The sequence below is a fragment of the Strix uralensis genome, chromosome 4, assembly GCF_047716275.1.
Source record: "Strix uralensis isolate ZFMK-TIS-50842 chromosome 4, bStrUra1, whole genome shotgun sequence".
NCBI lineage: Eukaryota > Metazoa > Chordata > Aves > Strigiformes > Strigidae > Strix > Strix uralensis.
Window position 1 is genome coordinate 115,161,334 of NC_133975.1, and position 27,199 is coordinate 115,188,532.

The 27,199-nt window shown below is 35.2% G+C and overlaps 1 protein-coding gene across 1 annotated transcript in view; it reads right to left on the reverse strand.

The window, feature by feature from the left end:
* Nucleotides 1-1,158: 1,158 nt before the first annotated feature.
* TRIP11 (thyroid hormone receptor interactor 11) overlaps nt 1,159-27,199 on the reverse strand; it is a 31,355-nt gene continuing 5,314 nt past the window's right edge. The window contains exons 5-20 of the mRNA XM_074868622.1: nt 26,316-26,384; nt 25,432-25,597; nt 24,769-25,134; nt 24,064-24,104; nt 22,851-23,054; nt 18,751-21,780; nt 17,290-17,430; nt 16,884-17,077; nt 15,263-15,426; nt 14,843-14,946; nt 14,408-14,507; nt 9,849-9,930; nt 8,912-9,026; nt 8,245-8,367; nt 6,811-6,958; nt 1,159-4,787 (exon numbers count right to left, since the gene is read on the reverse strand). Coding sequence (XP_074724723.1) covers nt 4,579-4,787; nt 6,811-6,958; nt 8,245-8,367; nt 8,912-9,026; nt 9,849-9,930; nt 14,408-14,507; nt 14,843-14,946; nt 15,263-15,426; nt 16,884-17,077; nt 17,290-17,430; nt 18,751-21,780; nt 22,851-23,054; nt 24,064-24,104; nt 24,769-25,134; nt 25,432-25,597; nt 26,316-26,384 — 5,256 coding nt within the window. The 3' untranslated portion in view covers nt 1,159-4,578. The remainder of the gene's footprint in view (nt 4,788-6,810; nt 6,959-8,244; nt 8,368-8,911; nt 9,027-9,848; nt 9,931-14,407; nt 14,508-14,842; nt 14,947-15,262; nt 15,427-16,883; nt 17,078-17,289; nt 17,431-18,750; nt 21,781-22,850; nt 23,055-24,063; nt 24,105-24,768; nt 25,135-25,431; nt 25,598-26,315; nt 26,385-27,199) is intronic.

Consider the following 27,199-nt stretch of genomic DNA (forward strand, 5'->3'; position numbering starts at 1 on the left):
GGCACAGACTGCCATAAATTTGAGTGAAAGCAGCATTAATTTTAAAATCTAATCTGTGAGCAGCTGTTTAATGGCTATCTCAACACAAGAGCAGAGAAAGATTAATTCACTATCAGTGCTCAAGGATGATGTACAACATCCCTGAATGTTTAAGAAGAAATTAGATTTAACCAGCAGTGCCACAACCTCAGTAAAAAGGCACAGAATGACCCCAAATTACGTAATATGGTCACTTACTGAATGATAAATGCCCCCCTTTTTATGTATGAAAAAATTAACAGTTGTCTTCCAATTGTTACTCCCTCCAAGGAAAATAGGACTTTAATCACTTGATATAATTTTCTTCTGCTGGGCAAAAATGTTTCAAGAGTTTTAGTAACATGGATGAACTCCCACTTTGGAAAATATTTGTTCAAATTAGCCTTTCAACAGATCTAACACAACCAGCAAACAGGCACATTTCTTGCAAACTTACACTGATAACATGCTTTAATGACTACTTGCTACAAACTGTATTTCAGTGTTACATAGGTCATGCTTCCAGATACTGAAATTTAGAATGCCATACTCTTCTATAAGCTTCAGATGAATACAACAGCCCAAGACTCACTATTGCTACTTCTGTAAACAATATGCCATGTACAAATTATTTTTTCCTTTAAATAAAATGCCAGCAGCTGTCTATTCATTTTTTTATTGAAGACTGGTTTCTGTATTTAAGCTTTGCAGTGCTGCAAATAAATTCAGCAGTATATAATGCAGAACACAATAGAACAGAAATTGTAGGCTGGTAATTCTTATGTATTATTTTCTAAGAAAGCTAACTAATCAGAAGACTTCCACCTAAAGACAACTACTCAAGGCAACAAACTATTAAATTTACTGGAAGGGGGAAAAAAGAGCCAAAATAAACCAAATACATACAATGTTTTTAATTCCTCAAGCCTTACTGCTAGCACTGTCATGTGTCTATATACATATATGTATTTTATTTTAAACATTGACAAAAGTGTATGGACACGAAAACTACCTTGGTTTGAATATCTAGATAAATCAGACTTCTCTCTGAAAGAATGCATGAAGCTGTTATCCCTACTATTTCTACAGTATACTAATGTCTCTCCATAGTAAACAAATGATTGTATTTTTTCAAGCAGGTGACAAAAAAGAATTTTATTCTAGTTAAATCTGCTCCCAAACTAAGAGTGTTTGGGAGGATGTGGCATCAAGTTTATAAGTATGTCTGATTAAATGAGTTGATAAAATTATTCTTGAACTTTTACATGACAATGTGGCAATAAAGTCATCAAAACTGGCAGTAAGAAGACATCAATGCCTAAAATTGTAAAGCTTTCATGGGGTATGTGATAACGTGATACTTACAAGGCAAGCATCTTCCATCCTGTCTCTTCTGCTTTATCAATCAGTCACTGCTATATATATTCCAGGTAGCCTGCCTTATTACTAACTATTTATGCAAAATGGGTCAAGAACATGAATAAGAAGCAATAATAAAATGCAGGCTGAGAATGGGTATTTGGTAAAAAAGAAATTCTACACTGGTCACTCTAATGTGACAAATTATATTGCTGTGACTAACTGGTTTAGTGCTGGGAGAGTTTAGTTTAGAAAAAAACAACAAACCAAACTGTGCATTCTTTTACAGTAACAATTAGAAAGATCAACCTGTTACTTCCTTCTCTTTGCACAGAATGCAGAATGAGCACAGAACAGCAAAAAAAGAGTGAACAGAAAATCCTAACCCTTATTTTTCCCCCTTATATCAAGTTAGCAAAATCAATTCATTATTAAAATTCTGTTACCTTACTACTAAAGATGACAGTTTGTTAGACCAAAATATAGGACCATACTCTTTTTTCCTTGCAAAAGCAAGGTGAAGGAGAACAATTAAGTTAAATGAACAAAAATGTTCAACTACTGTACCTGCCCATAAATTCCAGAGAATTTCCCCCCCTCACCCCACTGCTCTGTGAAAGACCCACACAATTAACAGGATAGACTACATGAGTCACATACTTACATGTGGGAAACTGGTAAGGTAAATATATATGAAACAGTTATCAAGCACAAAGGAAACACAGAAGAAAAATTAGAGGAAAAAATATATCCGCTAATCTTTCAATAAAAACAAGTCTTGAACGTTTGTAAGAGTTTGAGAAACAGTCCAAGAGAGAAACAAGGCAATGATTTGTTCTATGCTTTTCAGTGGAAAAGTACTGCCTGGAACACAGAGCACATTTGATTTCTAACAAAGCAACAAAACCCACCAATGTAGTTGTGGAGTAAGTCCTAGAACAAAAACAAAAGCCATGGGGATTTTCTCCATAGTTCAACAGACCTCCTAGGACTTAAGGAGGGAAGCCTCTTATATCTCTCCCATAGAGGATTTTCTTTTCTCCAAAGTAGCTTAACGAGGAACTCTGAAGTTCTTCAATACCTTTGCTTGATTTTAGATTTCCCTCCTCACAAACTCACAGCTTACTGTATAAATGGAGCTGATCTACAGCATGCAGAAACAAATGATCTATGTTTTATTTATTGGCATTTATAAAGCTTCCTGGAAGAGAAACATGTACATACTAAGTTTTCTGCAATTAAAGAAAAACTTTGCACAGAAAAGTTAAGATCTGCTCAGTTAGTATATTCAGAGGATAGTGAGCAGCATCGGTCCATTTGTAATTTATGTGTCACAGTTTTTAAAAACTAAACGATTCCTTCTGCTCTGGCTCAACAAAAGGCAATTTTATTCTAAAGCAGCTATATATCTGTAAATAGACATTACTACAAGAACAAGAGAGACTGCACAGAAGCCATTTGATTTCAGTTTTCTTTATATTTGTTATAGAAAAAAGGTACCTATTCCAATCCAGTTTAAATGAAGATGTACATTTGAAGTACCAAATTTAAATGTTCTCAGCAGAGGTAATTTCAAATTCTCATTACATTTATTACGTAATGCAGAATTTACTTTGGTATACTATGTGTGGCTGCTATCCTTTCAGAAAGCAAACTGCCAAATTAATTACCTTGTTTATAATGGAGTAAAAAATTTAAAATAAAAATTCTATATAGTCAGTCTACTTCAAAATTTGCAGAAGTCTTCCATGAAACATTAACATACTGGAGAAAAGGGACTCAAGGTAAATACAGTAATTAAAAATACTCTGCTAGATTTCAAGGCAACAAAAGAAATTCACTATTTGACCTCTACATAAATAAATGCAAATATCTCTTGCATTATTTTGGTTGATACTGTACAAGTTTCAGTAATTAATTTTATTTAAATATAACTCTTACAACAATTTAATCCAGGATTTTAATGAAAATGAGAAGGTTGACAGTTCTAATATAGAACTTGCACAAGTTATCTTAACACTGACTTGACAACGAATAGCATATAAAAAGATTTAGAAATTATACATTTCAAACTGAAGATGTTTCATCTCAGATTGACTATGAAGATGACTTTTGCAAGATGACTTTTATCCTTTAGTATGCAACTTTATTCTCTTCCTGCCAAAGAAAGTGTACAATTATCACAGCAAAATTTACAGAATAATTGACTTTGGCCTTGGTCTTACAAAGACCTATTTACACATTTGAGATAAGTAAGCATCTTCCCTTTTAAAGTCTATACATGTGTTCAAACTTTAAGCCTATATTTGGATCTACAAAATCCTGCAAGATAAAAAGTCTCTCAAATATACATCTTAGACCATAGAGTACAGTATCTTTAAATATGTGAACCTATCTTTTGCTCAGTCACCCACTCTTCATTACATGGATGCCTCTAGAAAATGAAGCACTCGCTTCCACAGTTAACTCCTTGGTGCTGATGGGGTTTGACTGCTGAAAGCACCTACTACTAGTCTGGGGGGAAAAAAAAAAATAAAATCATTGCACAAAAAGAGAGTACCGTGCCTCAAATTGCCCCCAAATGTGACCAATCCTGTAAATAAGAGATATACGTCCTAGTCTACATTAAGTAAATGTCATAAATCGTGTGTGGGAAGACTGCAGCTGCTCAATAACCACATTCCCATATGTTCATAGTCATATTCTTTGGTCTTTGTGTCATAAATTGAACACCTCAAATAAGATCATTTTTGGCTGGAGATTTTTAAAAATTTTTTTTGTTTTTAAATTCTGGTTCTTGAAGGCCCACTGCCAATGGCAGATCGTTTTAATGTAAAAATGGATCTCAACACCAAAGAGTTAATGCTGTCTAGGAATAACTGAAACAACTCAGAGTATAACTAAGGTTTAAAAAAATCTTCTATTTGTCTTATGACAATGTAGTAACTAGATAGATTTTCTTTTTCTCAGTTTAACATTTAACCCACACCCAAAATGAATGCCTGCTATAAAGAAGGCGGTTATTCATGCCACCTTTAAAATTTCCAAAGAACTGGTTAGTTCATAATTAAAAGAAAAGCAAGGTACAATTGCAAACAATACATGACTTTTTACAGAAGGCCTCATTGTGGTAAATTATATACAGCATAGTGTTCTCATTTTCCTTAAAGTGCTACTATCATCATATTGATACACGATCATTCACTGTTTTAGAAGGTCTTTTAATACAGCACCAGCACTAGCATCAGGGGACACTGGCAGTGGTGTAAAAGTAGGCAACGCATCAGAAATAGGTTTCATAAGCAGATGTCCAGAACTACTGGCAGGTGTTATGAGAGGCACTGCTGCAGATCGAGGTGCTAAAAATGGACTTTTATCTGGTCTTCTGCTCGCTCCTGAGACTGCAGAATCTGAAATGTAAGAAAAAAGAAAAACAACTCAAAAAAACCAAAACCCAGCAACAAAAAAAAATTTGTTAGAAACCATTTGTAAGTTTACCCAATTTTACAGCATTTGTTCACAAACAAGTTCTAAAATTGCCTATTACTTTTGCAACATGAAAATCCTATCTTCTTGCCATGGACTGTAGATCCTCTCAAAGACTTTCATTCTGTCTTCTCTCATCTTGGATCTCATCTGCCACTGTTTCTTTTGCCGAACAATTCCTATGTTTACACTTCAGGCCACCAGTTACAAGACTGACTTAAAGATCAGGGCATTGTCAGGACCTGCCAACCATATTGTGCTTGCTGGCAGCTCAAATTCAGTAACAGCTCAGGCTGCACAAAAAAATCTATACAACTCTGACAGGCAACATGAACACCCTTTGCCAAGGTTCACTTCAGGCACTACAAGGCAGCACACAGGCAGCTTTCTCACCCCATGGTGTACTGGCAGTTTCCCCAAGGTCAGCCCCAAGAAAACCCCTCGGACAGTGAGCCACAATTAGCCTTGAGACAAAACTTAATGTTCACTCATTAGTCAAATTCTAACAAAATTTTAGTTTTAATAAACTATTTTTTTAAAACCTATCAATCAACTTGCCCTTCCTCACCTTCCCCCATCAAATCCTCACTCAGCTCCAGATGTAACCTGTTCTCAAGGTTCCTACACCAGATGCAGAGCAGAAACTAAACTGACATTCCCATATCATACTAATGATTTGGACAGATGATTTTATTCAGATTTTTTTTGTTTTAAAAAAGGTCTTTCATCATGTAAACATCCTAATTCTCACAAACGCATTTCTGTGTGAACATTATACCGACATTTGTGTCCAGCACTTAAATGCTACCATATGGTTTATTTCTAGGAACAAAAAAACTTACAAGCACCCAAACAATTAAAAGGATATAGATAATGGGTGTCTAGTTTTAACAAGCCAGCAGTTTAGCTCCTGAATAGATAAAAGGAACTGAGAATTTAGTTCCTCCAGACAAGGAAATAGTTTGCCAAATAAAATAGGTACTTGACCTATTATATTACTGTTATACTACAAGGAAGAAGAGTAAAAAGAAAATTACATTTAATTTGGCTTTATTAAAAAAAAATATTTAATCCTGCTTCCAGAGATAAACTGGTATTTCACAGTAGACATTTATACTTTGTAACATCCAACTACTTTAGGCAAATTGAAAGAGGGTTTTTTTATCACATATATCTCTTTGTAGATCTATGTAATACATAGGGTTTTGGGGTTGCTTGTTTTTTCTTTGAATTTACAGGTGAAAGTTTCAATCAAAATAAGCTTCTTCAAATCATCAGGACTGTATTAAGGTGAAGTCTTAAATACACGTACAAAAATTAAGTAAAAATTAGATCAGTTAAACTGAAGATTTGGATCTTACAATACTTAAGCAAAAGTGCATTAATTTCAACATGCATAATCTAAGTATAATCATTCTCTGCCTTAGAAAAATCAAAGTTAACACTCATGCAGAGCTTACGGAGGTTGCAAATCAGGCCATATATACTTAACTGATTTTACTTCAGTCCTCTCTGAGCAACCAGGTTTTACATACCAGAGAGGCACTACAAGGTTGGTATTACTTGCATTCTTCACTCAGTGAGACCCAAGCTGATCGACAGGGATGTTGAAAATCAGGACTGGGTTCACTGATATACCATATGGAGTTGTCTGCACAGCATCTGTTTGGCTCTAACAAGGGCTGTTAAAGCCTTTCCAAATTCCAGGGAATTTGGTCCCCCTACTCTTCTGTATTGAGATTTTAGGAAGTGGGGTACAGAAGCAGTGGAAAGGAAGAGTGGGGGAAGAAAAGAAAAAAAGAGAAGAGAAATTAGGAAATGGGGGGGGAGAAATCAAATTCGTAGTTCACAAGTGAGGAAGCACAGAATCATTGAAATCCCCTTGAAAATTCTACCTTTATTTATTTATGTTCTGTGTAAAGATGCAAACTTTCCTTCAAATGTTACCTTGCATTTGACTGTTGGATGGAGTACTGCTAGTTTTACCAGTTCCTGCTGCTCCTAAAGGCTTCATATCATGAACAGAGAGCTTGGGTGGAGGAAGGCTTGGGCAAGATTCTGTTTCGAGGAATTGCACAAACAATTCTGAAAAAGACTACAAGAGGCTACTAGTTATGACATTTTACTGATGCTCTGTTGAAAAGTATGAAAATTAAAAATACATACATACACACATAAAACAAAGCTGTCAAAAGCTTCCAAAAATTTTGTAGTGATACATAGTACTTGATATTAAGTAGTCCTTAGTGAGTGACAATGGAATTTATTTTCAAAATACACAGTTTTTTGTTGTCTTAATAAGTAGTATTTATGTGAAACTGATAAACTCTAAAGATAACACATACTTCCACCATGGTTCCATTACTGATTTAAGCCAATTGTTTCAAGAATCCCACGCTGCTACTGACATGACAGCATTTCCTGTGTCCATGCTCAAGCAAATCACTCCTCCAGAAACCCATAAAACTTAAACCGTTTCTCTTAAAACCCATTACTTGTTTTATTTGACAAAAAGTCTTGAAAAAAGGAAGCGTGGGAATGATTAAGGTGTCAGAAGCATCACAAGATAAAATTTTGCTTTTTAACACCTGCACTATAGATACAAAAGCATTAATTTTCCTCTTTTACATCTGTAGTTAAATCAGACTACAATCCTCTGGTGGCCTAAGTGCCTGCATTATTTTAGTGGGCAAAAACCAATCCCTACAGTTCAAGATAATTTACAGGAATCAATTTTCAACATGCTTTTCTAGCTCAATGAGCAAACAACCAACGTTAATCGAAAAGCGCAAACCCTCGGTGCTCTATCCTTGAGTGCATTATTTACAGGTCTGCAAAATGGAAAGTTCCATAGATTAACTGCTCCCCTGGACCATGCTATGAGAACTGCTGCCTTACAGTATTTGAAAGTGTAAAATATCAACTTTATATGCTGTACATAAGAGGCACTAGCTGCAGCAGCTGAGAAAGCTTTTCAAATGAAATTTAAAGGACATATGGGAACATAGTCATCAAAATACGATGTCATGGTCTTCTGTGCTGTTGAGTATTGCAGAATTTCAGACTCCCACATGTATTTAAGCTCCAGCAATGTCAGTTTGCAAGATAAAGTCCATACTGTAAGAAGTCAGTGATCCCAGGAAGCAGTGGAACAGTAATTGGATTTCTATATTAGCCTAACACTTACTATTGTATAATTTTCATTAATGCCTACACACTTATTTAGTGCAGGAAAAAACCTCATGCCAAAGCAGTTGCACAAAACCAACAAATAACGCAAGATACAGTAGCATCAGTAAATGAAGCTCAATATACTGAGGAACTAAACATCAGCATTAACATGCAACTGCCCCATTTCTTCCACGCACAATTACTTCTTACACTATTAAAAATGTTCTGATGAGTTGGCCTCAAAGGTGTACTAGGGACACTCTTTGACCCAGCTCCTCCACCAAGCCAGCCAGTCACCCATCTCGTAACTCCTCCTCGGTCTTCAGACAGTAACTAGAAAATATTTACAAAAAAAAGTTAGGAAACAAAAAATAAAGCAGCAGGTGAAAGAAACTGCAAAACTGCTCACTGTATTTATTCACCATAACTATGTGGGAATCCTACAAATAAATAAAAACTTTAATTACTGTCAAAACCTTATTCTCTGCCTCCCAAAGTCTAAAAACCTGGCTCTTTATTGAAAAATAAGCCCTGCATTCTTCACAATACCTAGCGGTACATATAAAACTGGCTTACTTTTCTATAACTGACATATTAAAGCTATTATACACAACAGCACAGAGTTAAATCCCTTCCTTGCTGCATTAGCATTCTTCAGCAAAATGAGATCCACTGTATTAAAATAATGTTATCAGAAGATTCCATTAAGATCAGCATGTCCCACATAAAAAGTGAATTCACATGAGAGAACAAAACACATACTTTCCCCACAAAAAGTGCAGGGACAGTCACATTTAGTCTAGCAGCAAGTCGTTCTATTTTCAGGTAAGGATACTGCAAATAAAATAAGGAAATCTAGTTTTCTGCAAAGTATTACCTGATCGAGTTCTTCCTTTTTTATTCCCAAGATACTTCCCATTAACCTTAACACTTCAGGACGTTTATTTTTTGGAGTATGAAAATGTCCAACAAAGAGATTTCTCATCAGGACCCTACAGAACAAAGGAAGCTTGTTATACAACCTGATCTTACGTAACAGCTGATACTGTAATATTGATGCATTTATTCCTCATACTCTTGCCTAATCTACACTAATTCAAATAAACAAATCTAATACAAGGAACTAATGAAGGGTACCTTCATCAATTTCCTTTACCTACAAAGTTATAACATTTCTTACACAGCAAGTGTCAATTTGGACAGTATTAGAAATATTGCATGTAGTAAGGTGAAACTGAATTGTACATGACAAGTTTTGATGTAAGTACTACAATCAGAGAAAACGTTTATTCTAAGATCTTGACTCAGGAGAGCATTTCAACAGATACTTATGTGCAGTCCCAAATCAAGACATAAGGAATAGGACAAGAAACCCATTTGCCTACCTCCGTTTCAGTTCTAATGGGTAAAGAGAAGAAACAAAAAAAAAAAAAAAAAAAAAAGATCAAGAAAGAGAGATTTACACAATATCCAGGTGATGGCTACATAAAGGGGGGCTTGCTGTTCACACCTTATACATTATAACAGACATTCATTAAGAACCTTTATCTCCATTTGCAGAGCTCATGCTATTGAAGTGTGCTTCTACGTAAGAAACACCAGTAATCCAAATTTACATACACGAGTTTTACGAATCAAAATTACTATTTACAACCACCAAGCAATTGAAAAATGTCAAAATAATGAAAGTATAATTACAAGATCACATATGGAAGCCCAGTTCTGCACTACTCTTGCAACTGTTAGTAACACATCTGTACATTGTGAGGAATAAAAGCCAAAAATGTATGCCCAGTCTTTCATTAAAGACTTACTTGTCCACTTTGCCTTCTGTGCTGTTCATAAAATTCATTAGTTTATTTTGTACATCTTCTAACATTTCTCTTCTGATCTCACCTATAAAATGTTATGTCACAGCAAATAAACAAAAATTGAAACTTTGCATCTTTGTTGCAAAACTTATTACACACATTTTAAAATAAAAATACATTAATATTGTTAGTGCTTTTTAAAACAAAATAAAAATCAGCTTGATTTTTTATAAAAAAAGTGTCAACTTAGTATGTGATCATTATTTGAAATCATAAGCTAAAATTTCTGGAACATAATTCTGGAACAAATATAATACAGAGGTAGAAAGAAACTCTTGACCAAGGTCTACAGTCCTGTAGTGGCAATCTTTTTCATAATCTGACCAAACTGCATGTTGGTATCAGGTCTTCTGATCTCAGTACCTAATCTCAAATATCTCCTAAACCCAGCTATTCTGCATACTCTACTATCAGATTGCTAAAGCCTTGAAGTACTTAAGAGTTCTCCAGTCTCCCAGGAGAATTACTGGCCAGCAGAGCAACATCAGTAAACTTGTTGTGGGTCTCTTCTGTTTGGACCTTTCCTGCTCCTGTTAACCAATGCACGCTCTTGAAACAGCACAGTGGGACACACTAATGCATCCTAGAGCCAGTGCTGTGCTTCACAATACAGTATACTGGCAAAAAAGGCTCTGCAGGGATTTATGTAAGATTCCCCATAATTTTGAGAATACAAACATTCAATTAAAAATGGCAGAGATGAAATTCCACAGCTACCATGAACCAAAGATTGTCTAGGAGTGCGCTAAGAGTCACTACACAGATTTTCTGCCCTTTTTTGCACGCTGACTCCAGGTTCTGATACTGTTCTGTATGGCTGTAATGAAATTGGTTCATCTAGGATATCAACACCAATAATGACATTCTTGGCCTGCACAAAGGATCCTATTTTTTTCTCTCCACAAACCCAAACCAGGAACTATTAGAAGATTAAGAGAGGAGTTTAAATTCTGCATTCACTAGTCCTATAACTTTTCAGCTTTCCGAAATTCCTGACCTTAATCAATGATTTGTCTACTATCTACACACCTGAGCCTCACAACATCTGAGTGTTTAATGAGGGAGCTACAACTGTAGTAGCCCATTTCATTAAAAGGAGCCATGGCATGATATTATTATATTCACTCTTGCCCATATATCTTGTAACAACTACATCCCCATGCACTGAAATCCATTCCAGTAATATGACTGCTCTTCAGCACTCCTCTCTCTCAAAACACCAGTGTGAAGGCACAGGAGAATTAATCCATGGTTTCAAGGTTTAAACTTGAAATTATGATACTTTGTAAATCTGGTTATATAGGACCCCAACACTTGAAGGAAAACATCTGCAGTATAATTAAGGAATGCTAACAGTTGTAGGAGCATACATGGAAGTTGAGTTTTTATTTGGGTCTCCACAGAGTAAAAGGGAATTAAAAAAGTTAAACTACTACTGACACAAAGATAAACCAGCAGCATCCAAAAATAAGTTTCAAGTAAATCTCATGCTGTTGCTATTGCTCTACAAAGCAAAACAAGAGAGAGTTTCCTTTTTAATTTTTATTCATATGATGAATTTTAAAACAAATATATTAATAATTTAAATGAAATGTTACTGCAGTTTTCTACATTTATTTTCCTGGCAAAAATATTTTATATTAAAGGGAACCAACTTTTAAGGACAACTACAGAGCTATATTCCATCCACAGTGACTATACAACTCTATCATTAAACATATTTTTTAAATTGAAAATTTCCTCCTAAAATAGAATCTTACAGTTGAAAAGGACTTTGTGTATGAAAAGACTGAACAGCAAAGAAGACCTGAGCCAAAATTCAGCATGGACTGCCCTAAACCAGACATTTACAACAGTCTCCAATAATTTGTTAACCATTTATGGCAATCCAGAAAACTACGTCTGGTACATCTTACACTTTTCCATTAAAATCAGTTCTCCTGCTAAAAAAAATCCATAAAGAAATCCTTCAAAAGATTTGGCCAACAAAACTGTGTCTGGGAATGTATTTGGCCAGTTTTCAATAAGACATTATATGTTTTCTTGGGTAGATAGAGAAAATGGAGTGGTCTCTTTTTTTCAATAAAAATTATGATTTATTCTACAACATTAAAGTGTTGTTTCCTTTATGCAACAAACCCTTTTCAATTTTTTTAACAAGTACATTGCTTGCCAATTCAACATAGCTTGATAAAATACAGATATTCAGTTTTCTCTCAAAGTTCAAAGTCCTCCTGCTTTCATATGCAAAGTTTGCAATCAAAGTTAACCAGTAATGAAAAGCTCCCCATTTGCAAGTGCCATATTTGCCTATGCCAAAGTTAATTTCAGTCCAGGGTGTTTGAAAACTTGCAGTGAATGTCTGTAGTGAGACAGAGATATACAGATCAGTCAATTCAAAAAACAAATCAGTATTTAGTTGGACATTCAGGTAGCTGATAGAAATTTAATTTAGCTTGTAAAATTCATGTGAACTCAGGGAGCACTTGTATGACACCTACTTGGATGCCAAATTGCACTTAGACACAACTAAATCTACATTCAATTATGTAGTAGAAAAGTCGTAACTTTTCTGTAGAGTTCTTGCTGAAATCGTGAAGACTTTCAAATTACTTTCCACGAGTATCTGATCATAATCAAGTATGCTTTATGAAAATATTATTTATCTCAACAGTAAGTCAAATTATAATTTAAAAATGAACAGCAGCAATTAGTTGTATATGTTCAGAGCAAGTTACCACTGCATCCAGCAGAGATGATGTTCAAAGTCTTCCCCCAGCAAGCCTTAAAGGCATTCATCCAAAAATTTCCCAGGGACATGGGGGAAAAACCAGAAAGTTACAGCTGTTAAGTAACCACAGAGAGTGAGCAGACCTCTGCTCTTCAAGCTCCCTTTTTAGAGCCGCTTCAGGGACTGATCACAAGTTTTCCTCTGATTTTAGATTTATCCCATGTGCTCAGTGAAAGCCTGACTGTAACAGAGAATGCTGTTATAGCAAAATATGGTGACCCACAGAAATAAAGAGGGAAAAAGAAAGTAGGACTCCGTTGGAAAAATGGAGAACAAGACAGAAGACGACAATAAAAAAAAGAAAAAAGCCCAATATTCCCTTTGCAGTCGGTACTGTTAATAAGTTAACCCACGTCATAACTGTCATGCAACTAGACACAGAGAAGTAACTTTCCCTCTTCGTTCAACAAAACATTGCAGGTAAAATTACATGTTAGGGCTGACATATAAGTACAGAAATCCAGCAAAATTACTAGTCCTAAATCCTGCTTTAGCTAATGCTATGACTCCTTTCTCATGAAAAGTAATATTAATGCAGAAATGAAAAAAAAAGTGACCTTATGTTACTCATATAGCTATTTTGTCACCTTCAAGTGAGTCTCTGAGCTTACAAATCTTACTGATGTTTGACATTCAACTACACTGTATAGAAATTACCCTTCATTTTTTTCCATTTGATTAGACTAAATAGCGTGAGGCTGTAAAACAAATACATTGAAATGGTATCAGTTTTTATTAAAAGGTTATTCTGCCTTTTTAGGCTTTCCTATGGTTTTAATGTTAAGTGTATTTATGAAAGAGAAGGCTATGAATCTCTTACAGAATTCATGTTTTAGTGATGTCAGAAAGAGGGAAAAAAACCCAAACCACAAAAACCACACCCCAGAACATTCACAGAATCACAGTCAGAGAAACTTTTATGTTAGAAGGGACCTCTAGATCCTCTAGTCCAACCCCTCTGTCCAAGCAGGGTCACCTACAGCAGGCTGCCCTGGACCATGGCTAGTTGGGTTTTGAGTATCTCCACGGTAGGACACTTCACAACTCCAGGCAACCTATTCCAATTTTTGACCACCCTCACTGTAAATATTCTTCCTTTTCAAAACTGTTTCTTCAAGCAAATTCCACTACCATCTGGCCAAGTTTTGTCTTCAAATCCAAAGTACTGACATTCATCAAATATTAAAGTATTAAAGTTGAGAACAGTATAAAAGGTTATCATTCTAAATGAGCAATCAGGAAGCTTGTTTGAAATGAGATCTAAATATACAATCTAAAGATGTGTCCAAGACCTTCCACATAATCTCTTCAGACAATCTCACATCTGTGCAAGAGCTGTTCCCTCTACATCTCTTACCAACAGCACACCCTTTCTCTCTACCTCGCTGTCTATGTCAAATATGGCAGTTACTTACTTTGGAAAATCTGGTAACATTCGGTATTTCACAAACTTTTTAAAAAGACACAAAGCTAAATCAAGGGCTTTGGTATTTATGGGGGAATCCCCCACCCCAACTACCACAAGGCTTTCATTTGAGAAAGATCCCTAACAGAACGTAAAATTACTTTTTCAAATTTGCTATATAAACAAGTCCTCAAAAGGTGGCATAGAATTACTCTTTTCCTCACAAGAGATGACATTTCCAGGAATACTACATTGCCTCCTCAGCTGCCTGAAGTGTTTTAAGCAGAAATAAAAAAAAGTAGTTACCTTCTTTCTTAAGCTCTTCAATCTGCTCCTCTTTGATGTCAAGCTGCTCAGTAAGCCTTGATGCTGCATCCAGTGCAGCATTTGCCTCTCCTAAACTTTCCTAAATAGAGGGCAGGAAAGGGACAAAAAGAGAAGCAAGGGAGTTAACCACAGTTATGCTAATACAACACAGATCAAACATAATGGAGATAGAGACTTCAATCACTTGTTATGTAGAATAAGTGGATTGTAAACATCCTCAGAACAAGGACGGTCAGCAGAGGAATGCTACTTTGCTGATCTTTTAGTGACCCCCTCTCTTCCAAGGAAGAGAGAATAATTACATAACTTTATGTATTCTTGGACAGTAACACTTAACACAGCAGTTAAAAACAAAAATTTCAGTCAAGAATTTGCAATCAGTTTCATACAGTTCAAATTCATTATTCAGCCCACCTGAAGTGATACAACTTTTTCTTCTAAGTTTTCTGCTTTTTTCCTCCATTCTGCAGTCTGTTTTTGGTGTTTCTCCAGCTCTGCTGAATACATAGCTTTTTCTTCTAAAGAGTTAAAAATACAAACCAAAAAAGAGTCTTGATTCAGTTTCTGGGATCCGCAATTACAAAATCTCAGCATTATCATATCTGGTCTTCATGAGGTAGAGATGGAATTCAAATTTCATAAATGGGATACTGACCATCAGTTTTCACAGGGCCAGAATTGGTTTTGTAAGTTTTTTAAAAGACAATAGATTCTGAAATTCAAGCTATCAAAATGAAAACCAGGTAACTAATATTTAAAAAGCACTAAAATGTAGTAACTATGCCAGCTGGAAAAGACTTGTTGCAGTCGTAGCTATTTCTTGACAAAACTTACCCTGTTGGAATTGCTCTAGTACCATCTGCAGGTTGGCCAGGGACAATGCATACTGCTTCACTTGGTCCTGGGAGATGGTGAGCTGTAGCACAGTTTCATCTCTCTGCTTGGAAACCAGGTTTAATTGCTCTTGCAAAGATTCAACCTGCAGACTAGCCTGATGACTTAATGAAAATAAAATACATTATTTATGAAGACAGTAACAGAAGTCATCACAGAGTGATGCAAATTGCAGCAAAAATGGCCTACCTTTAATTTTTCAGCTCAGTTCATAAAAATTAAGGCAATTTTTTTTCCCCAAAAAAACCAACCCAAAAAAACCCCTAACCTAACAACAGATTTTAAATGTCTGGTAATAAAATTTTGGCACTAGAAAAAGAGGAAACTAATCTTTGTTGTTCGTTATTGTAACAGTATCTTTACCATAAAAAGAATCTGCATCTTGCTAATCGCTTCAATTAACATGCATCAATAGGCCTTTCTAATAATTTTAAGTTTTAAAGCTAGTCTCCAGGAACTCAGTATATCTTGCTCCATACGGACCACTGACTGCGCCATTTAACCTCCCATTATGCAAAAATATTATGAATGTGATTTACTCCTACGCCAGCCTTTTTAAAGAGTGCATATCAGCTGTGAAATAGGCAGTATTTCTTGAAAGGTATTTGACAAGCTTGATGAAGAATTAAGAAACATCCTGATGAACAGTTTTTAGACAACCTTCTCCCAACTCTTCTACTTTCTCCACAATTTTTCACAACAAATTCTGCTCAACTCAGAAATCTCTTTGCTGAGAACATTAAGAGCATAATCCTTCTTTGGCACTTAAAGAAAAAAGAAAGACTGCAGCTACATACATATTTTTTGATTAAAATACTTGTTCATTTGGACAACTGTAATATGATGAAAAGAGAATTCTTTTGCCTAAAGTAACCAACATTCCTTTAAATAAAACAGTATTAAAGCAGTCAAGATAGGCACTGAGTAATTTTAATACTTGGATTTTCATTGTTCTGGCTGAAAAATGTGATTATGGCAAATAAATAAAAAGCCACAATTGGCTCTAGCCTCCCAGATTCTGCTACCCACGAGAACTTCAATGCATCTTGCTTTATATATATATATATGTACATTAAAAAGGAAAAAGCTTACAGCAGTATATACTTCCCACGGTATCAGGTATAAAGTAAGGATGCATACTTGGTTTCGAAAGCAATTAACAAAACAGGACAGTCACATCTGTGTATTGAAGTGTATAAAATAAGACTCTTTCAAACTGAATGACACCTTGACTTAAAAGTAAGTTAAGTCCATCTTTTTGATTTGACAGACAACTAAATTGAGGGGTTGAGGGATTTTTGTTGTTTCTAGTTCTAAGCACTGTCAAAGACCTGAGATTTCAATAGTTGTTACTATAGGGACAAATTCTTATGTTCTCAACAGTGACCAAATGTATTTCAAATCACCTTCCTGATTTAGAGTAACAAAAGTTCGTATCTTCTTGTCTTCTCAAGTGCTTAGCATGTTATGGAATGGTAATTCAGTAAAATAAAGCCATCGGTACCAGTCTAGCTAATGATATTTACAGCCAATGCTACTGCTATATAAAGTAGAAGACTACCTGGCATTCTCCACTGCAGTAGATGAGGACAAGAGTTTTTCTTCCAAAATCAAAACTTTCTTTCTTAGCTTGACCTCTCTGTCTTCTGCAGCTAAAGCTTCTCGCGTGTAGGAGTCTTCCATTTCTAAAAGGTGATTACGTAACCTCTCCAGTTCCTGATTTAGGCGCTGCTCTTTCTCACGCAAATGCTGTATCTGTGTAAAACGTACCTTAAGTTGCTCATACTATCACCTTCCATAAAAATAATTCAAGCAAACATAAAACATACCCATTGAAGCACACTGCATGCGTATCAATTTTAAATGCTTTTTACAAGTGATTGCTACCAAAAATAATCCAGAAAATATTAGATAGAATTTCTTATTCTTCTTCATTTCTTGCAACTGTAAATTATTTGGTGGTGTACCTCACTCTGCAGGGCACTGCTCTCCATTTGCTTCTGCTTGAGTGCTACCATGACTTGGTCTCTCTCTTGCTGAAAAGTAACAGCCTTTTCCTGCATTGATTTAACTTCATGTAACAGTTGATTCAATTCTCCTGTCTTGCCCTGTTGAAGACATAAACAAGCATTTCAAATGAGGCAAATAGTTTTACCAAAGGAGACACAGTCTTTGCCCAGAGGAGCATAAAGACAATACTGATGGGGCTTTGAGCACACTGGTCTAGTGGAAGGTGTCCCTGCCCATGGCAGGGGGGTTGGAACTGGATGATCTATAAGGTTCCTTCCAACCCAAATCACTCTATGATTCCATTAAATTTTTTATTATTCTCATAGCAGGGGACAAAAATTAATGCCAAGTTACTTAGCCATAGTTTGCAGAAATACCACTCTGTGATAACGGGCAACACTCATAATTTTGGAAAATTAAAAAGGACGCTAAAGGCAACAGGAAGAAGAACAGTATGCATGGAGGGGTACAACTGTAAAAGAAGATTGAATAATGGTGACCAGAACCACCAAGATGAAGAGAATGGGGACCTGGACAGTACAGAGGAAAGAAAGAAAATTATCTGTTTGGAATTGATTACCAGAAAAGACTGCCCACTAGGACATAGTCACTTTCAAAGCCTACAAAGCAAACCAAAAATATCTACATCCTGGAGGTCTGCTGCCAAGTGTTTGTCAAAACTACAGGAAGACTGTACTTAACACCTATTTCTCAAAGAGAAATGGCAATTCACACGTTGTGAACTCCAGCAGCAGCAGTTCATACAACTTGCTGTTGACCTGTGTATCAAAGATGCCACATAATTCTTTGGTCTTCTAAAAAAGATTCTTCCTCAAATTACATATGTAATAATTAATAAGCTACTGCAACTTTTCTCTGAACATACGTTTTGAAAGAAGTATCCATTTTTCCATATGTCAAATTGTAGAGAAGAAACCATTGATTTAGCTTGTCCAATCTTTTTTTTTTTTTTTTTTTGCAGTGGAGTTTCTCCAGCCATAAAAGCAAGATACATAACCCATTCATCTCATAGGGATGTTGTGAAGCAATCACATTGGAATGACAAACATTAGAGGAAAGCACGTGGGAAAATTAGTCCTGCTTGACAACTCTGCAGAAGTTTGAGAACCATACAGTAAAAATAATATAGGGCACTTAATGAACAACAGGCCCAAAACAAAATATTAAGCAGCTGAAAAATTTAGTTTATGCCTGCACAATAAACAGATCATATTGTAAACCACTCACCTGCTGACTTTTAATTTCTTAACTTTTCAGGGGGAGGATTTTTATTGTAGTGTAATGCAGTAAGGAGTCACAAATGGATTTCAGGCAAACACCTGATGGCTACATATACACAAAAATGCATTACCATGTTACTAATTTTAAAAGCTATTAATAAATATGAATGCACATACCTGTTCTTTTTCTTTCAACAGCTTCTCAAAAGCAAGAGCTTTTTCCTTCATTGTGTGAGACTCAAACTCTTTCTCTTTCAGCATCATTGAAAATTGCATGTTAGTCTCCTGAAGTGCTCGGAATTCCGTTTCTTTTTCCCTACAACTTGCAACTATGTTTTCATTTTCTTCTTTCAGTTTTCGAATATCCATTTCTAAAATTAAATTTCTTTCTTTAAGATTAGTCACAGCTTGCTTCAAAAGCTCATTTTCATTTTCTTTGTTACTAAGATTTTCACTTACAGAAAGTAATTGATCACTTTTAGATTTAATTAATATGTCTTTTTCCCTAAGTGATTTCTGTAAGACATCATGTTTTTCTTTGATTTGCCGCATCTCTGACTCAGTCCCCTCCTGACTCTTTCTTTCAATCTCTGATGCTGTAGCCACAGAATCAGATAATCTTTGATTGTTTTCCTGAAGAGTCCTAATAGTTGAATCTTTTTCTTCCAATGTTTTTTTCAGCTGTTCCAACTCCTTTTGAAGGAGTTTAGACTCATCACTGAGTACTTCAGGAGCCCTGTACTGAATGCCTGAAAGCTGTGAAATGGTGGAAGTTGCTGCCACAGATGGTGTTACCAAATCAAGTTTACTCAGGAGAAGATCCTTGGTGTTATGAAGCTGTCCTATGCTGTGTTGAACCTGTGCTAATTCCTGACTAAAACTTTTCAGCTTTTTCTCATTCTGTTCGTAACTCTGAATCAAGCCATTATAATCTACCTGCAGCTTTGAATTACTATCGCTCTCAACTGAAATTTGTGCTTGAAGCTTGTGTAGCTCTTCTTGGAGGTGAGCCGACTCATGTTGCATGTTCTGAACTGTGGTTATTACTTGTTGCTTCCACTCTTCCATCTTCTTTACTTGCTGTTTTAGTTTATCACGTTCTTGTAGAAGTTCCTCAAACTGGTTACTGTTAACACCTCCTGACCCGTTATCAGCACCTGTACTGGATGTCTGCAAGACAGTCAGTAAGGTTTGGCATTTTTGACTTAGAGCATCTATTTCAATATCTTTTTCTCGAATGATACGAGATAAATTCTGAATAGTTTCTCTAGACATGTCTTGACTGCTGTTTTCAGATCTATTAGATAACTTTTGATTCTCCTCTTGCAACCTTACCAAAGCCGCTTCTTTAGCGGCGACCATATCCATGATATTACGATACTCTGTTTTTAACTGACTATTTTCTCTTGTCTTTTCACTTAGAACTGCTAGCACTTGTTCTCTTTCTATAACATAAGCTTGCAGCTGCTGCTGAAGACAAAGAACATCCTGCCTATAGGAAGCTGAGGAAACTCTAGCATTGAGAGCTTGTATTTCTAAATCCTTCTCTTGAATGATCCGAGTAAGTTTGCCAACTTCATCCTTAGACAACTGATCAATTTGCTGACTTAGAGAAACATTCTTTTCGTTTAGAAGCTTAATCTCCATCTCCCTTTCTTTGATACCTTCTACCAGTCTTTCAATTTCGGCTTTGGATAAGTCATGTTTTTCATTTCCATTTTCTCCATTAAGAGTCTGAACTTTGGTTTCCTGAAAAAGATCAGAGGAGTCAGTCTGAATAATCTGTCTCTCTTTGTGCAACTGAGTTTTAATTTGTTCAATTGTTTTCTGCAAATTTTTAATTTCCTCATCTTTTTCTAAGGAAAGTCTTTCATGTGTGACATTCATTTGCTCACACTGAAATTTAGACTCATCTATTTCCTTTCTTTGCTCCTGCAAAGACTGCTGAAGTTGCATTGTTGTTTGATTCTGATCTTCTATTGTTTTTTTGTGAACTTCTATTTCTTCTTCAAGATTATTCTTTATCACTTTTAATTGTGTTACCTCACTTTCAAGTTCAATGATAATATCTAGAGTTTTAGGCTCAACCACAGGCGTAGATCTACTTTGCTGATCCTTAAGGCGTTCAATTTCTTCTTTCAAATGATTATTTTCTTCCTTCATGACTGCAAGACTTCTGTCTTTTTCCTCCAAGTTCTGTTTTAAGACATCCTGCTTTTTTGAAACTTTTATATATTCCTCAAGTTCCTGCTTCACCTGTAAGGCTTGATTTTTAAACTTTTCAATAAATACCTCTTTTTCTTTTATGAGTTCTGTCAACTGCTTTTGTCCTCCTAAGCTAGTAGTCAACATCTCTTTTGTTTCTTGATGGTCAATTTCCATCTGCTCAATGCTCCTTTTAAGTTCAGCAATCTTAAAGTCTTTCTCCTGGTTGAGTTTAACTAGGCGCTCATGTTCAAGCTGCAATGCGGTGGTATCCATGCTACGTGCATTTGATAATTCCTCAATAGTTTGCTTATACTTATGTGCTTGTTCCAAAAGCCTCTTTTCTGTCAGGTTTAATTCACTCTCTAACTGTCTTTTTTCCATTTTCAAAGCCTCCACAACAGTGTCTTTTTCCAAGTAAACTTTATTTTTCTCAGAAATGGCATCACTTAACTCCTGTTTTAGTTCTTCAGTGGCTGCAATCAGCTTTCCATTTTCTGTTCTGAGATCAGACAGAGATTTCTCTAAGTCTTCATTTAGTTGTTTATTTTCTGAAATGTCATTCTGTAATTTTGAAATTTCTACTTCTCTTTCTTTCAGAATCAGATCTTGACAAGTGTAGTTAGATTCCTGATTACTTTTTTCTGTTAACTTGCTCAAGGATACAGAAAGTTCCTCCTCTCTTTCTTTTAGTCTCTGCTGCAAATCTCCGATTTCTTTTTCATTACGCAAATTACAGTCCTGGGCTTTCCTTAATTGTTCCTGAAGATCTTTAACATTATCTTGAAGCTGCTGCTTACTTATATGCAAATCATTATATGCATATGAACATTTGCTTAGTTTTTCTTTCTGACTATCTAACTCCTTCGTAGCTTCCATCTTCTCAATTTCTAATTCTGATACTTTCTTTCTTTCAAAATCTATGTCAGATTTCAGCTGTTTGATGATACTATCAGTTTCTGTGTGTTGTTTTGACAGCTGCTCCTTCAGTGTAATCATATGCTGAAACAAACACAAACAAGAATTCACTAGGAGAGGAGAACCACCTGAACTGTGCATTTCATTAATTTTTATCCTCTGAACAATTAAAAAAAAAATCGAGAGGAAACAAAAATGTTTCCTAACTGCCAACCTAAGCTGGCAAGTAGTATCAATCAGTCAATGCTAAATTAATGAAAACCAAATACCAAATAGGGATAGATTACATTTCACCAAAAAAAGAACACCATCTCCCCCAAAAGAACCCTGACTACCTAAATCAAGGAACAAAAAAAGAACTACCTAAGAAAAAGAACTGTCAGAATTTGCAGGGCATGTGGCAAACACCCATTACTTAAAAACAGGGAGGCACTAAATTTAAAATAACAAATTACAGAAGTGAATGCCTATCTGTATATTGTATTTTCTATTTCTCGTTTGAGATTATTTTTAAACACACTTGATGGGATTCATTTCATAGGAAAAAACTTTAAATGGTCAATTCCATAAAATAAACAGATATTAAAAGCACATGGCTTGCAATTGTATCTTTACAGGTCAAATATACCAGAACAGTGAAAAAAGGTATAATTCCATTTTGATTATATATAATCAAGTGACCTTTATCGCTCCACAAATGCTCATATTATGAAGAACTTGCAATGAAATAACTTCATTAGCCAACATAATTAAAAATAATGAAAGGAAAAGAAAAAAGTTAAAAAAAATCATTCATGTTATGCATACTGTCATAAGACAGAGGTCAAAATATTAGCAGGATAAAAAAATGTCAGAAGTCTTGCAAGGAAAAATCAAGTAGTATTTAACTGGACTTTGAAAAATAACATCCCTTATGGACAGCTGATATGCTGTATTATTTATCTGTAACAAGTGGGTTTCTTGCACTTCGGAATTTTGCATTGAGACGGTAGATATGGAGAAACACTGGTCACAATACCCTTTTTAAGCCTCAGAAGATAACTTATACTTCCCTGCTATCTATTTTCAGAGATCAATTTAAAAGATAAACACACATGCACACAAACCTAAACATTTATTTTAACCGTTCGATAATTAGTTGCAATATTTATTACCTGAGTAGCTTCTTGATTCTGCTTGTCTAGTTCTTCCAACTCCACTATTAATGTTTCTCTTTCAGCAATACTTTCATTTAATTCACGTTCTTTCCTTTCCAAATCTTGTCTTAACTGACTTAATTCTGAATTCTGATCCTCAGTATATGCAGAAAGAATATTCTCATTTTTATGTTGTGCACTTGTCAGTTCCTTCTCAATTCCCTCAAGTTAAAAAAAAAAATCTAAGTATTAGACTTTTATCTTGCTGAAATTTATAAACTGTTTAGATTTGAAATGGTTTCTTTTTTCCCCTCAGCAACTAAAAGCAAAGCATGCATCTTTATGTTACAATATATAAGCCTACATGAATATTACCCCAGTTAAAAATTCTTCATTGTGACGTGTTTGTTTCTACCATTCATAGGTACACGTTTATGTTCTCATCACTAAGTTTAGGAGTGCAATTTACAAACTTCTGCACAAAAAATCATGGTCTGAGAACCGAAGTTATATCCACCTCTGAGGTATGGATCCACAGCTGAGATACACTATCATATGTACAAGAGACACCCTGAACATGTAGTAGGCTGCATAGTGAGACAGGAAGTTTTACTCAAGGACACCTGAATAACATCCTTATGAAAATGACATGGAAACTACTGAATGCATGCAAAACACAAAAGACCCCAGTTGAAACATACTACTGGGTGCAAAGTAAACTAAGCCAAATCTCTCAAATCTGAGTTTATAAGGGACTGAGTTACCCTTGCCAAAAACTAAAGGTGTGTTCTAGAGAAAGTGCATGTTCCACTGCTTAACTTCACAGTAAGATGGAATGTAGTATTATTAGAGTACTACATGGAAGAGAGGTATTTTACAACTGATAACTATCAAAACTGAAACACGCCAAAGTAGAAGAGGTGAAAAATGACAAATTTTACAGAATATACTATTTGTACTTTAAAAATGTATGTTAGAGCAGCCTAAGTAGCAATGGGATATATGGAACTCCACTACTTTTCCTTAACAGAGTATGCTGTGGAGTTTCACAAGCCAAAATGTATCATTCCTATCTGTAATTACAGAATTAACCTACAATTATTTCCTTATTACAAGGTTATTTTTGTAGAAGTGCGAATGCTCCAAAAAACATATAGTGCCAGAATGTGTGTTTACCATCAGTTACTATTGTTATCGACTTTTTGTTGGCTTAATTTAGAAATCGCTTTACCTGATTTAAACTTGAAAGTCTTGCTATTTCATTTTCTGCTTCTATAAAGGAAAACAAAAAAAATACACAATTTTTCTACTTTCCAAACAACAATAAAAACAAATCATTCTCCCACCTTGCCCCAACAGAACTCTGCTACTCAGAATAGTTTCACAGTATTTTGTGATGATAAGCATCAGTGGTGTAAAAGTTTCAAATGCACCAATCACCACCACAAAGTAGAGCATTACTTTTACAACTGAGTCCAGATCAGGAGGACTTTGGTACTACAGTGTATCAGTTATGCAATATTAGAAGATTTTCTACATACAGATACACTTCTTAAACAGGTATGTTTCAGTGCTCAAGAAGATATCAGCAACAGACTGCCTTTACACACAGAAAGTGTACTTTAAAAATTTAAACAAACAACTTCTGTTGAGGCTTACTTACTTTTGAAGAAAGAAATACCTCTCAAACAGCTGGCAGACATGATTATTCACCTAATCATGAAACCCCTGTGACGCCTGTTCCTAATCATGTCTCCTTTTCTGCTTAGCCTTACCCCAATGGACAACCCTTTTCTAACGCAGCAACTTCTAAAAGGTACATATTCTCACATTCAGTTACAGATTCTTAAAATAAATTCTGACCATTACAAGTGAAAATCTGTGAAGATATACTAAAAATAAAAAAAAATTAAAAAAAAAATCATCATCTTTGTACCTAACAGTGCTTGCTGTAGTCTGACAACATCTTCTGGTAGCAAGGTCTTTGATTGGAGCTTCTTCTCCTGTTCTTTCTGGAGAGCATCTTGCTCTGCAACAGAACTCTGAAGCATACTAAAGTCAGATTTAAGATTTTCATATTCTTGCATTATTTGGATTTTTTCTACCTTTGCCAATTCTTGCTCTTTCAGAAGAACTTTGTTTTCTTCTTTGGCAGCAGACAATTTGTGACTTAATATTCCTATTTCATCCTCTAGGTCCTTCACAACCTGCAACTCTTCTACTTTTCCTCCTTCTAGACTCTGAGCATTTTTTTTCTGTTCACTAATTTTAAAGTCATCCATGGCATGAGCACTCACACCACCTAAAAAGCAAAAAAGATTGTTTGCAATATTAACCAAAGCCAGCACTGTAGATCTTTTGCTTAAAAGTCTCTTCTTCCACCCCTTCTCCTGACAGAGGGAGATAAGTCTTAACCAAAGACATGATCATCAGCAGCAGAAAGCTTATGTAAATAGAATATCTATATGGATAAGCAGCATTCAAGGCAACCACAGTGAATATAAGTATCTGATATCTATTACACTGTTACATACATATTTGATGCTTTAACCAAAGTTCACTGTACATGAAATAAAAAAGAAAATGTGGTAACAAAGACCTTGTTGTAACTGACTCTCAAGTTCTTCAATTCGCTCTTCATATTCACTCAGCTCTTCCCGGTGTCGACGACTTATCTCCACTAGCTTTTGTCTGTGGGCATCCTGCAGTACTGAAAGTTCATGCTGATGTTCATCTATCTCTTGACTTAAATGTTGTTTAAGCTCCTAAAAATATCATCAGAGAAACAGAATGGTAACCTACAGTACAGAAGCTTAAGAAAGAAAAATACAAAAGAAAGAAAAAAAATTTCCCTAGTAAAATTAAAGGATTTATTAAAGGATTTCTCACAGCAGAGGTTAAGTTTCTTGGCTTTTGTTGGTCTGGGTTTTTTTTAAACATGTTAAAATACATTCCTTTTAAAAATATGCTTACACAAACTATATGCTCTACACAACAGCAAATATTAAACCAATGTAGAGAGACTAGAACTCTTTCGTATGAAGTGGATCCACTAGGACATATTTCTAGTAACTTTCAAGGATGACATGCAAATCTGTATTGTGCATCTTCAATGAAAAAAAGCAAAATATTTCTGAGAAGGGAGAAGAAATTATTTTGTGTATCTAAAATTCAGTCTCCCAAGTCATCAACAGCTTCTGAAAACGATTTGCCCTCATAAATACTAATGTCATTCTTTTAAGCTTACGTACTATATTCACCAAATCATATAAATATCCTTTCTCAGAATAACTGACTGCTTTTAAATATTGTACTGCTGACTGAAATGTTCCTGTGCTCTTACATGTCCACATGCATTTTTAATAGAGAAAATGTGCTAGTGCTGTAAATATTTTAACTACATTTACAAGTCATGTGACCATATGCAAAACTATCAAGAATAAAGCATAAGAGAAGACTAGTTTGCCAAAGTTGTTGCCTTACCTTAACAGTATTTTGCAGTTTGCATATTTCACTTTGTTCAGCATCATTTGTCCCTTGCACTTTGGAAGACTGAGAAAAGAAAAATCACATACCCATATAAAAGTTGTGATAAATACATGTATTTTTCATGTAAGTGCTTCCTCTACTGATACTCAAAAGTAGAAAACAACAAAGCTAACATGAAGTAAAATTCAAATCTACAGTAATTTTGATCAAAAAGAAAGACATTTTAATGGAAACATTTTAATTTTCCATGAATTTTTCTATTAGTATGTGCAAATGTGTAAAAGTTTGGGGTGGGGAGTATTACTGCACATAATAAGACAACAGGGTTACTGGGAAAAGTATATGTCTGAAATCAGGCTATAGCTTGAAAAATGACGACTCACATCAACAACAGCTTCAAAGATTATATTTTTTCTTGTCTCAGCAGACCATGAATTACAACTGACGTATGATGGACAAAGAGAAGAGTAAGTAAGAACAGTATGCAAGCATCCAACTATCACTTTGAACAGTATTGTGCTGTCAATAAATAATCACTACCACAGCAGGAAAGAAGTATTTTTTGAAAGGCCGCACAAGAATGAAACCCTGAAGTAGTATTCTAGGTAAACGTTTATGAAACCCTTTTCCTAACTTGACAAATCATGCATAAAAGCATCACAAAAAAGCATCTGGAAAGTGGTCACTGAATGTGTCCTTAGTCATGTGACAGCAAGAAAATGACTAAAAGATAATTAGGTTTCAGCTTTCCTGTCAAATCATGTTGCTTCTAGAAATTGTACAGCATGAACTTTCAAAAGACACACTCCAAAAACTCCCAGTGCAATGAAAACACTAATTTGGAGAGAAGAGGAGAGGGTATGATAGAGGGGAACCAC